Raw genomic sequence first — 12516 nt, 5'->3', positions numbered from 1 at the left:
CAATAACATTTTCCACAGATATTTCAGAACTACGCTTTAACAATTCCCTTGCGTGCGACACCATGCTACCGCCACGGAACTTCTCGAGCGACCGTGTGGACGACGGCCCCTGTGTGGCGTAAGCATCCTTTTCGATAACTTTTGCTGGAATTTCTTTTAAAGTGGGCGAGGAAACGGATGTTGAGTTTATTTGGAAATAGAACCAGTATGGACCTGTTTTAATGTTGGAGAGGAAATGGATTTTGAGTTTATTTGGAAATAGAACCAGAATGGACCTGTTTTAATGTTGGAGAGGAAATGGATTTTGAGTTTATTTGGAAATATGGAACTGTTTTAATGTTGTGAGAAAATGGATTTTGAGTTTATTTGGAAATAGAACTAGTATGGACTTGTTTTAATGTTGGAGAGGAAATGGATTTTGAGTTTATTTGGAAATAGAACCAGTATGGACCTGTTTTAATGTTGGAGAGGAAATGGATTTTGAGTTTATTTGGAAATATGGACCTGTTTTAATGTTGGAGAGGAAATGGATTTTGAGTTTATTTGGAAATAGAACCAGTATGGACCTGTTTTAATGTTGGAGAGGAAATGGATTTTGAGTTTATTTGGAAATAGAACCAGTATGGACCTGTTTTAATGTTGGAGAGGAAATGGATTTTGAGATTATTTGGAAATATGGAACTGTTTTAATGTTGTGAGAAAATGGATTTTGAGTTTATTTGGAAATAGAACTAGTATGGAACTGTTTTATTGTCGGAGGGGAAATGGATTTTGAGTTTATTCAGAAATATGGAACCAGTATGGAACTGTCTTATTAATTGAATGTGTTGCTAGGGTGCGCATACGTATTGCTTTGCATCCTCATGATTCCTACACTGGTGACAAGACTTCTTGATTGCGGCACTCACTGAACATCAGTCTTCCGTTTTTACCAGGGGCAATTCTAAATGGAATGGCTTTTCCCATTCAGACTGAGGGTGTGAGCTAGGGATGGAGCAAAGCTCATTTGTTAGATGAAATTCCTGTTCACATTGAACACCGTTTTCACATCAAATAATTTTTCCGTCCTGCATTTTCATGTGTGAAATGCCGTATATAAGTTCAGCTTCAAAAATGAAAAAATGTCTCCTTTTGCTTCTGCAGGCCCCCCACACAAGCCCCCACACAAGCCCCAACAAGGTGAGTAGCCGACTCCCCAGCTATTGTATCTCAGTACTACTGGGCACAAATAGTTTCCCACTGTCGCAATTCTGCGTCAGTGTTCGATTGCACCTGTTACTGTGCACCAATGGCCACTGCTTTTGTCAAACATTAAGACTGTATGAGGTACAGGACCAGCCTATTGAATAATCAATAGGCTTGTGCCAGAATCAGTTCCGCCAACTTGTCCAGGTACAGGTAAAGGTGCGGTAGACAGTACAAGAACACGCATTGCATGCTCCCTCCAGCTAACACAAAATCTTCTCACAATGTTTCTGGGATGTTCTGTCAATGTTATAACATTGCCACTGTACATTGCAGCAACGTCGTGAAAACGTTTTTTTTTTTTTTGTGTGTTAGCTGGTTAGGTGCTGGGTTCAGTTCATGGGGTTTAGAAGACATTCTCAGAAGGTGATGGTAACACCAAAAATGAATTTTCTCCCCTTGTCCTCTCCCTCCTCAGCTCCTCCATGAAGGTGTCCTCTTCTGTGATGGTCATCCTCATGGGCTGGGCATTGCTGTGGAGTCATTGAAAACGTGCCTCCTGATCGTTGTCCTTCCAGAACAGCACGGCCTCAACCCTGGTCTCCAGGAACCCCAGGGTGTACTGCTTTCGATTCCAACCTTAACTGCCGTTCCTGAAATAAAGAACTTAGCATTGTTTATAGACATTTTAAGGTCTCACGATCACTGACACATTATGTCAGAGACAGACATTCATGTTACAAAAAAAATTCCATATTACAGTTTTACAGTTCGTAAAAATGATGATTTGTTATATTTTCTCCAATCACTGTATTGTAGCAAATGTCTCCTTTTGGAAAGAGGCTGTTTTGGACTGATTCACTGATGGTCTTTCAGCAAAAAAAAAAAAAAAAATGAATTCAAAAATGCTTAACTGCTGGTCACTGAAGCCAAACCATTTCTGGAAAACGAAGAGTTCAGAGACCTAGCAAATGGTAACTAGGGTAGATAATCCGTTATGGAGGCATAGATGTGTTTCACTTAGTTAATCCTTTTAGTCTGTGTGGAACTTTGGGGTGTTACTGATTAATGACGGCATGAAGTTGGACTTGGTCACCTTTGAACCAGTTTGTTCAGCAGTTGTCCACGACCATGAAATGCACTTTTTTGTACGTCGCTTTGGATAAAAGCGTCTGCCAAATGAATGTAATGTTTGTCCAATGTTTCTGCATTCCCATTATTTACATTATGCAATCATCTCAAAGATTTAGAATTTATATGACAGGTCTTTTCCTTGCTATAAACGTGTTTTATTAGAAATCGTATGGTCTATTAAAGGGGGTTATTCAAAAATAAAAGACATGTCCCTTTTACTTTTGTTGTGTTTGATCAACTGTAAACCTGTCAAAAGCACTGCAATGTTCAAATTTGTAAACCATCATGTACAGATTTTGTGGAATTTGGGCCTGTATTGATTACATGATCATGATTTGCAATCTGTACATTTTTATAACATCCTATACATTTTAATACATTTAATTAAAACAAGTAACCTTTCTCTGTAAGCCACAACTCTCCATGACAAAGTATTTCAGTTTTTGAACAGGAAACAAATCCATACCATGGAGTGGATAAAAGTAGTAAACTACTTAAAACTAGTAAAACAAAAGAATCTTCACAACCTTGTTTTGATTTTCATTTTCTTTTAGGGGTCTAAAATCTCTAAGGTGAGGGTTGAGCAGACCAGTTATAAATATCGTTTTTAAAAACAAAATGTTAAAAACAACAAAACAAGTCTACACAGGATGAAACGTTCCTCACTGCTACTCCCATGATTCACATGAATCCTCAACTGTCATGCAGGCCAGGGGTATTCAAATCTGGCCCTCGAGGCCAGCAGTACTCCTGGTCTTCATTCGGCCCATTGAACCAGGACTGATTAAACCTGGGACGCCAGATGAGTGAAATCTCTGGCCAATCAGGAGCCGCAATCGATCAATTATCTATCATGCAGAAATTAAAACCAGCAGTACTGCGGGCCTGGTGGGACAGATTTGCATATGCCTGGTGTAGGCCCCCCAAGAGAGAACGCAGGCTTCAGTGGCACGGTTCCAGTCATTTGGGTAAAACAGCAGTAATGGGGAAAAAAAAAAAAAAACTGAAATGGTTTGCACTCAAAAATAAATTTAAATTTTAAATTTTAAACTGTATATAACAGTTAAAAAAACAAAAAAAAAATACATGGAGAACAGACATCTTACACAGACTTTTGGCTATGCCTTATTCACTGTGCTCAAGCTTGTGTAAGATCGTCTGTTCTGCATTTGTAAACAATAAAAAAATGTATAAAATATGCAGTTCAGAATTATCATGGAAAATTCATTTTTGAGTGCATACCATATCAATTTTGTTTGACCACTGAAGTTGTTTCACTGGTTTATATGCACCAAACGAAGCACGCGAGAGTGCGGTGATTACTGATACAAGGCACAACAGCAGTGACTGAAGGACTGTAATTCTAATATTGGAGATTCTACAAATGTGCATGTTAAATAAATCCTTACGATTCGACACAACACAAAGGCATGTGGGCACTTTCATTTCACGCCAATGAGGATTGTGTGACCGTCTAATGGTGAAGCAACTACATCTGGGAAAAGATAATTGCACTGTGTTGTCAGTGACATCAGAAATAAACATTTGTAATGCTGATTTTTTCTGCCAGGAACACAGAGTCCTTGGCTCTGGCAGTCAAATTCAAAAATGAAAATGCTAAACTAATGGGTCACATAATGGTTAAAAGGTCTAAATATATTAACTTTTGTATACAGTCTGTGTTTTTTGGATATGCCTAAAACATATGAACACATATTTGGTGCAACAACCTTGCTTGCAAAACCAAAAATTGTTTTTGTGGGTGATCCCTTTAACACCCACAGAACAGTTTTCATTTGATAAGTTTTACTGAGACAAAACAGCCCAAAATAAAGTACTGCGACTACAGCTATTTATGAAAGAATTCACTTGTACAATTAATCGTTCAATTTTTCTAACTGGGCAATTTACCACATATATATTGTATCTCTCTCTCTCAGAAATGCATACAGCCTCATATAAGAAAGCAATCTGGACACTAAAAAGATTATTCCACCATTTCATGCATACGCTGGTCTACTGTTTCCAACCGTAATATCAAAGACCTCACCATCTGACCAGGAAAAGCCTCTGTGCACCCCACACACTGAGATGGAAACAGAACAAACAGGCAGGAATAAGACCAACAGCCATCGTTTTACAGTCTATTGGCTCCGTCCGTGTTTTTCACCCGGCCCGCGAGGGCCTTTATTTTTTTCTCTGTGAAGTTGGGTCTGTGAAACCGTCGTTGAGGAGTCCTTCGGTGCGGTGCGGTGCGGTGCGGTCCTCCTCTTCCTCTGCGACCTCCGTGCGTCTGCGGGTCAGGAACCCTGGCAGGGTCTGTCTCAGGGTCCGGCCACCGCCCCCTCGCCCCTCCCGGTCCGAGTCTTTGGTGTCCCGCTTTCTCTCAGTGCAGACGTGCGGGTACGGTGGGCCCGCGAGGCCTCTACCCGATGGTGACGCCGAAGCCGCACTGGAACTTGTTCTTGCGGTGGTTGAGGAAGGCACCCAGGGTCAGGGACAGGGGAAGAGGGATCAGCTTCTTCTCCAGAGTCGCTCCCACCACCCAGTTGCTGTCTAACGAACCTTTCAGGGGAAGGAAATAGGGGGGGTGGGGGGCCAATGAACAAAGCACAGTATCACCGCCCCATGATGGCACATTATCAGTGCATCAGGGCTAGGGTCACATCCAGGAACAGTGTTATTACACGTCTATACACACTCCACACTACAGACAGTTGCATGGGCTGAATGGTGTTTCCCTTACTTTCTTATGTTCCTAAATAATTATGGTGTCCCGAAGGCGTTACGCTGCAGTTGTGGACAGGTTGTAGGGTGTTGAGGGTGTTACACTGTAGCTGCGGACAGGCTGTAGGGTGTTGAGGGTGTTACACTGTAGCTGCGGACAGGCTGTAGGGTGTTGAGGGTGTTACACTGTAGCTGTGGACAGGTTGTTGTGTGTAACGGAGTGCTTCTGCAGCTGGGTGTACCTTTGAAGAGCAGGTTGGCTTTGGGCAGGTCCAGCTGGTAGCCAAAGGACACACTGGTGTCCTGCATCCGGGTACTGGCCTCAAACTCCACCCCCACCTGCAGCTGTGAGGACGCGTGGGAGACAGTCTGCCAATGTCACTTCAGTTCATTCAGGAAACGACTTTCAATTCAATTCCTTCATTGAACAAACCTCATAGATATCCTCGGATATTTCTCAGTACACAAGGAATTTCAAATAGTTTTCTGAATTTACTGAACTGACATGGAGGTGACCAAACCAGGCATCAGAAAGGACACATATAGGGGAAGAGGACACACACACACAGAAAGACATGCACGCACGCACTCACACACTCACGCACACACACAGCTATATCGTGAGGGTGCAGAAAAAAACAGTCATGGTGATTGTACTCCATAGTCACTGAACTGAAATGAAGTGGGTTGAAGGTCATAAACAGACAAAATAATGCAGAAACCTGTACCCAGAGGACACAGGTGTAGGTGTAGGTGTAGTTTCAACCCCAACTCTACAATGTCTGGAAAGGGAAGTGTGTGAGATTGGTATCCTGAAATCACCATTGGTCCTAGTGAGCTTTAGTCAGTGTTACATGATTGGTCAATGGTTGAGTTGGCTTGAATCACCACCTCCAACTGGAGCCCCACTCACACAAGATTGTGATTCATCAGAAGTAGCTGGCCATTGGTTCATAAACAAAACAATATCTCAGAACATACGCAGGCTTATTTCCCTAGAGTGTCATCTTTGTCAGGCACATATCATGCTACGGTAATAAGTGCGACAACGAGGCTAGGGAAGGTGCAGAGCAAGGCTGTCCAGCTGTGTTCCTGGAGATCTACTGTCCCGCAGGCTTTCATTTCAACCCTAATTGGGCACACCTAATTCCAATAACTAGCACCTCAATGAGATCTCCAGCTGATGAGGTGTGGTTAGGGTTGGAGTGAAAACCTACAGGACGGTAGGTTTTCCAGGAACAGGGTTGGGCAGCCCTGGGGCAGAACATACCTGATCATTGGCTTTGTGGTAGTAGGAGGCATGAGCACCGGCGCCACCCACAGTCAATGTGGCAACGTAATTAATGCCTGAGGGGAAAAAAGAGATAATTACTCCAGCTTAATTACTGTTTCACATAGCTTAGCAGGGCTGCTACAAAAGAGAATCTCAATGGGAGTGAACTGGGAAGGTGAAGGACAAATTTAAAACAATGACAACAATGAATGTGACAAAATTAGCAGCAAGTACTGCCTCTACCTACCTTCTTAGCATTGTATTATCATTACTACATTAAATCTGCCCTTTTGCTATACTGGTACGGGTTGTACAAATACAAATCACAAGGATTAATAACAACTAAATGAAGCAGAAGCACTTTTGGCTCTGATGGACAGGCGTCAGCGGTTAGCGGGTTAAATTAAAGTTTGCGTTTGGTCTCACCCGTGTACCTGCCCACCAGGGACATGACCGTGCCCTCCTCGCCAGGCCTGCGGTGATAGACCAGCTCCCCTCCGAGGGCCAGCGACGGGGTGATGGACTGGAGGTAGTGCGCCACAACGATGCCTGAGGGACACAGGGGCGGGAGCGTGAACACTGCAGACCCAGGCCAGGGTCCCTCCAGACACTTCTTAACAGTAGAGTTAAATTAATAAGAGACGAAGAACTATGTTGAACTATGCGGTTGTTCCCTGCACTTGGACCGGTACTTCTCTCTAGGGGTTTCGTCATACTTGTTCCTGGTTATGGTTATACACTTTGTTGTACGTCGCTCTGGATAAGAGCGTCTGCCAAATGCCTGTAATGTAATGTAATGTAATGTAACGAAGAGCCGCTTGAGAGCCCTGATGGGTGGATGCGGTCGACGTGAAATTTAAACTTCGTACCAGAGCCAACGAGGATGTCTGGGTTGCCGAGGGTGACGGTAGCTGTGCAGTCGTCTCCCCGGAACTCCGCGTCACACTGCCAGTTCACAAACTTCTGCTGCTGCGTCTGACAGAACAAGGCGCCTGGTTAACGCTAGCCCGACTAAAAAGAGCTGCTGCTGCTGCTCCAATGGCTCAAGATAATTTGTTTAATGAATGAAAATGCTTAAATATCAAGAACAATCCATTGAAATGCTGAAAATGCAACCTTTCTTTGTAATCCTGCATTCATTATTGCCAACTCTAAGGTGGCATTAACATATTACGTATGTGCACATATAACCATCGATCACATATCTACCTGTAAAACCAGTTTGGAGCGGATTTTGCTGGTGAGCTGATGGATGATCTGGGCGTTGAGGCTGCCACTGTTGTCCATGTCTCCGACCAAGATGGGGAAGGACTGATGATCAACACAAACACAGTATCATATTACGTATGTGTATACACACACACACACACACAGTTAGGACCCAGGCCAAAAACACCATCCCCAACTCTAGCTTTTGAGGGCAGAGGTGAGCGTTACCTAATCCTAATATACCAGGGTGCTTGGGAGCAAATGACAAAAAAAACCACTGGCTCCTGCGGTGGGGCAGAGCCAAACCCAAAACATGAGGGTTAGGCGACCCTCCTAATGTAACGTGCTCTGCCACAGGCCCTCTGTCACAGCAGGCCTGGTCTTCAGGTCCCACAGCCAGCTCACTTCTTTGCTTTTTTTTTTCTTCTTGTTTTAGAAGATTGGTTAAGGTGCACCAAAACCGGTGCGTGATCAGCGCAAATCCAAAATGTACAACATATTTGCAAAAGGTGATGGGGCCTCCACTATATTCTGACAGATCTGCACCCACCACGTCAATAAGGTTAATCAAATATTGCCACTAAATATCTGTCCAGGGATTTAAATGTCAGGTGCTCTAGACATAAACCGAAACATCTCATTGAAAAAACACTGACAAACCTGACGCACCCCAATATTCATGCAGACAGAATAGCGATTTTGCCCAAAAAGAAGCATCACAGCTCAGACGACAGTCACAGCATCAGCAGTGAAACGCTGGGAAACGAGCCGGAGCGGAGAGAGACGCGTGGTACAGCGCTTGGCCTGAGGCCTACCTCTGCAGGTCCCATCTGCTTGGATCCCACGTAGGTGGCGCCAAAGCGATAGCTGGAATCCCCCGCGGTGCTGAGGGCAACGGTGTGACTGATCTGCCGGGGCAGGAGAGAGGAGGTGAGCTGGTTTGCTGGCGGACGTTGAGATCAGAGGCATCGTGAGGCCTTACGAGAGAGCGGTCATCCACAGCCGTGGAGCTCTGCAAACCAGCTGCTTCAGATAGGGTAAGTCAAACTCCAAACTCCAAAGACCACTGCACTGCACCGCATGCCCCCCAAGCGTTAGGCTTTTCAGGAGGGCCGCAGTGGTTAAAGAGTGCAAACTGTACTGAACCATTTGAACATATACCATTTGAATAACACAGTCCACTCATAAGCATTTGAAAATATGACAAAACTGTTAAAGGTAACCATGCCGACTTAACTGACCTGGAAATGGTTGCTCAGGCCCTTGTTGACCACCAGCTTCACTCCTTCCATTTGCAGGGGAAAGACCTCTGCAATAGAGGCAGGCGTGAGAGAGGTACGCTGTTGCGCCACCACATTTCACCTTGCCGATTACATTACATTCAGGCATTGAGCAGATCCTCATATCCAGAGAATACATTCTTTACGTACGATCCATTTACATAGCTGGACATTTACTGAAGAAATTGAGGTTAAGTAGCTTGCTCAAGGATACAACGACAGTGCCCCACCTGAGAATCAAACCTACAACCCACGTCTTCAAAATACAACAACACAATACAGAATGGACTCTGAATGTATATTTACAATTTCATCGCTGCTGTACAATGGCTGGCTCAAGCTAGGCCACAAACAACACATGCATGTGCGCGCACACACACATGCACACAGTCACACTCACACCCACACACACACTTTCTGTGTGTCTACCTTTGCATTTGCGGTGGCATTCTTCAAAGCTGCCAGGGTTGGGGAGGGGACTTTCTGCATCGCCGGTGGCGCTAGCTCCAGTGGTCGAAGAGGGTGAGAGGGGGGACATTGGGGGCATGGTGAACCCCGGGGGCACCGACACCAATCCAGGCCCCCCTGGACCACTACCCCCCGCAGATGGGGGAGGATTTGGGGTAGTGGCAGCCAACACACTGCCCATACTGACATAAAGAGAGAGAATGGTAAATTGTAGTATGTTGTCATGGAGCTTACTACCACTGGTGTGCAGGGGGACGATGGTTGAAGGAAAAACCAAACCAAAAAGAAAATGGTATCCAAGTGGAACCAAAGTTTTGGGGGTGCAATTTTTTGTTTTGTATTGATAATGGTTACAGTGAATACAAAGCAAATAAGTGAATAGTCTGGATTAATGGGTACATAATTTTTCAACGATGAATTTGCACTAATGCTAATCAAAAACATGGGACTAGCTCCAGGGAAGTGACGGCTTCGGCAATGATGCGAGGTGTGACGTTTCATGAAAATGATGACTATTTGGAGTTTCATGAAGCCTCATTACTACCACCACTGTTTTTCGGGCAGATTAACCGTCATTTTGAACACAGCATACACAAGACTGTATTAGTGTATTAGTAGCTAGCCAGCAACTATCGGACGCTCTTACGCAGCGCAATTTGTAATCTTTATGCATACAACGACCTATTTTTCAGAGCAGTGCAGGTCAAGCTGCTAGCCACCTTGTACAAGGTTACTAATGTAGCCTGGCACCGTTGGTGTTGCAGTGCCTGCCCACAACTCTAACCTGCAACATGTGGTTATAAACGGTAGGTCTTCAGCTACTAACCATGACGTTATACAACCTACCCACTACCACACAACAATCGTTACGGCTAGCCAACTCGTGATACGTTAATCATACAAGAGCTCAACTGAGAACGAGCAGCCGTATAACTTATCTCGCAAACAATTCGTTTCTACTATACTGCTATTAATCAGCAGCACGATCCGCAATACAACGGGTTTGCTATATGAGCGAAATGGACGCAACCATGCAGTTGCCAGACACAGAGCCAAGTTACTTAACGAACTTAACATTAGATAGCAGCGGCTAGTATTACCGAATCAAGGTCGCGAGTAGACTACAGCCTATTTACAAGCAAGCAGATAGAACGTATGGGCATTAAAACATAAAACAAGCGTCCAGTAAATATCAATGTCCCTAGTTGTCAAAATTAGCTACAACTATAGCTAGCCAAGTAAGTTAGCTAACACTAGCTAACTAGCCGTTTACTGAATATGAATGAACTGGCGTCTCATGTGTAACCTTATTTAAACTGGCAAGCTAATTGTGGAGAGGGTGTTTACCAAAACATATAGAAACACACGATTCTACAGTCCACTTTTACTTTACAACAGGTTATATATTCTTTAACACCACATGCAATACTCACGCTGTGACTTCCACACTGGACGGATATGCAAAACCGGTAGGTAGCACAAACTAGGAAAATATGTCGGGGGATACACTGACTCTGAGTCAGTAGTTACCTTTTAAAATAAATATTTGGCTAAACGTTTTGACTGAAGCTGATCCTAGATCTGTAATGCAGAATGCCCCGCGAGTCAAAAAGGACAACCAACCATGTCTACTGTTTTCGCTTGCTCACGTGTTCCAGGTTGCAGCCGGGTATTTTTGGGTAGTGTATTTTTAATGCGGGATTTGTAGTGCACAAAGCTAACGGTGTTTGACCCAAGTTCAGTGGTTTGACCTCTGCTCTAGTTTTATCCACCCAAGCAAAATAGTCCTCTGCGAAGACTTAAGACACTCGATACTACCAAACTATAACACGCTTTCATTATGAAAATTTTATCATAACATAATTAGTGTGTAAGTAAAATTTAATATAATCCGAAGTGCGCTTATTATAAGGCTATTCAGTCATTTGGCAGAAACAGCCAAAGCGACTTACAAAATGCACATATTTGCTATTCATGTTCAAATCAAATCAAATTTTATTTGTATAGCGTATTTTACAACAGTTGTCACAATACGCTTTACAGACAACCCTAGCCTAAACCCCCACAGGAGCAAGCCTAAGGCAACAGTGGCAAGGAAAAACTCCCTGTGGCAGATGGGGAGAAACCTTGGAAGGAACCAGGCTCAAGGGGGAAACCCATCCTCCTCTGGTCGGCTCAGGGTGCCGACTGGTGACCAGCACGTCAGCCAGTTTATGCACAAGATATGATATGTGATGTGGCTCAGATGATGGGTGGGGCCGGGTGGCGGTGATGGGGAACAGCAGGTGGCAGCAGATGTGGGCAGGGTGGAGGCAATGACAAAGGAGGGGCTGGACCGCAGAGGTGGGGGAGACCAGACGACTCTCGAAGCACTCTCGAGGGTTGGGGCAAGAGTGGGGAAGAGGGTGGAAACGGCAATTAGGGAATTTGCAATATAGCAGACAGTGAGTAAAGTGGCAGTGGTATGTATTGGGGGGACCCCGCCAGGAGTAGAATATGGCTGCATATCTACTAGGACAGGGATGGAGAGCCCATGCAGTCATGAGGGGTAGACAATCATACCCGCCTATCAAGAGCCAGCCCATGTAAAGTCGGGTCACAGTTGATTGACAGGTGACAGTAAGGAAAGGATTGCCACCTACAAAGCTCTATGACTACAGGCTTCTCGCACCCTGTCTCCAGACTACAACTGATCGTAAGCCTGAGCATAGAGGTGCGTTTTTAATCTAGATTTAAATATTGAGACTGTGTCTGGCTCCTTTATAAATTTTGGAAGCAAATTCATTTTCATTTTCAATATGAAAATGCAAGAAATGGTGATTATATCGAGCCTATTTAGGCCAGTGGAATCCTTATTTTAGGCGTGCTGAGCCAGCACACAGGACTTCATTTGTGCATCAGTTTGCCGAAGCTGGAAGTAAACAGGAGAAGTGAACACAGGTAGGCATACTGGAGTATAGAGTGTGCCGTCATCACATAGCCTACACATAATGTCCAACAAACAGTGTAACACGCATTTTCAAACCACTGCTACAGATAACACGATATATTAATATCAAATTACTAGTAGGCCTACATTTAATTACATAACTGAGCCGTACAGAAAAACAACAATTAATGTGTTTTAATGACTGAAAATATCTGGACACTTCTTGGTTTGAGGCAGTCCCCTTAGTTCCAGTAAAGGCAAATCTTCCTGTTTCAGAATAACAATGCCCCTGGACACACAGCGAGGTCCAT

At 44.1% G+C, this 12516-nt stretch overlaps 1 protein-coding gene and 1 long non-coding RNA gene across 2 annotated transcripts; one reads left to right on the top strand and one right to left on the bottom strand.

Moving 5' to 3' along the window:
• LOC118230178 lies at nucleotides 1–2522 on the top strand. The gene is made up of 3 exons (XR_004765806.1): nucleotides 1–118; nucleotides 1144–1179; nucleotides 1664–2522. It is a non-coding gene; the product is annotated as an uncharacterized LOC118230178 (long non-coding RNA).
• A 100-nt stretch (nucleotides 2523–2622) lies between these two features.
• On the bottom strand, nucleotides 2623–10922 carry tomm40 (translocase of outer mitochondrial membrane 40 homolog (yeast)). The gene is made up of 10 exons (XM_035422581.1): nucleotides 10710–10922; nucleotides 9238–9458; nucleotides 8770–8837; nucleotides 8344–8436; nucleotides 7529–7630; nucleotides 7189–7294; nucleotides 6746–6868; nucleotides 6317–6393; nucleotides 5289–5391; nucleotides 2623–4884 (listed from the first exon to the last, which is right to left on the bottom strand). Exons 2-10 carry the CDS (start codon nucleotides 9455–9457, stop codon nucleotides 4745–4747), a joined length of 1032 nt encoding a protein of 343 aa, XP_035278472.1. The 5' UTR covers nucleotide 9458; nucleotides 10710–10922; the 3' UTR covers nucleotides 2623–4744.
• Nucleotides 10923–12516: the final 1594 nt, after the last annotated feature.

The sequence above is a fragment of the Anguilla anguilla genome, chromosome 1 (genome assembly GCF_013347855.1).
Source record: "Anguilla anguilla isolate fAngAng1 chromosome 1, fAngAng1.pri, whole genome shotgun sequence".
Lineage (NCBI taxonomy): Eukaryota > Metazoa > Chordata > Actinopteri > Anguilliformes > Anguillidae > Anguilla > Anguilla anguilla.
The sequence above is the reverse complement of the archived record's forward strand: the minus strand, read 5'-3'. Positions and strand labels throughout refer to the sequence as shown.

What these genes read in the sequence shown, in the direction of transcription:
- tomm40 (XM_035422581.1), bottom strand. Translation starts at nt 9,457, where the DNA reads ATGGGCAGTGTGTTGGCTGCCACTACCCCAAATCCTCCCCCATCTGCG. An exon ending in AGCAGATGGGACCTGCAGAG is followed by an intron (nt 7,631 to 8,343) that starts GTAGGCCTCAGG and finishes GTTGATCATCAG; the next exon opens with TCCTTCCCCATCTTGGTCGG. An exon ending in CCTGGTGGGCAGGTACACGG is followed by an intron (nt 6,394 to 6,745) that starts GTGAGACCAAAC and finishes TTTTCCCCTCAG; the next exon opens with GCATTAATTACGTTGCCACA.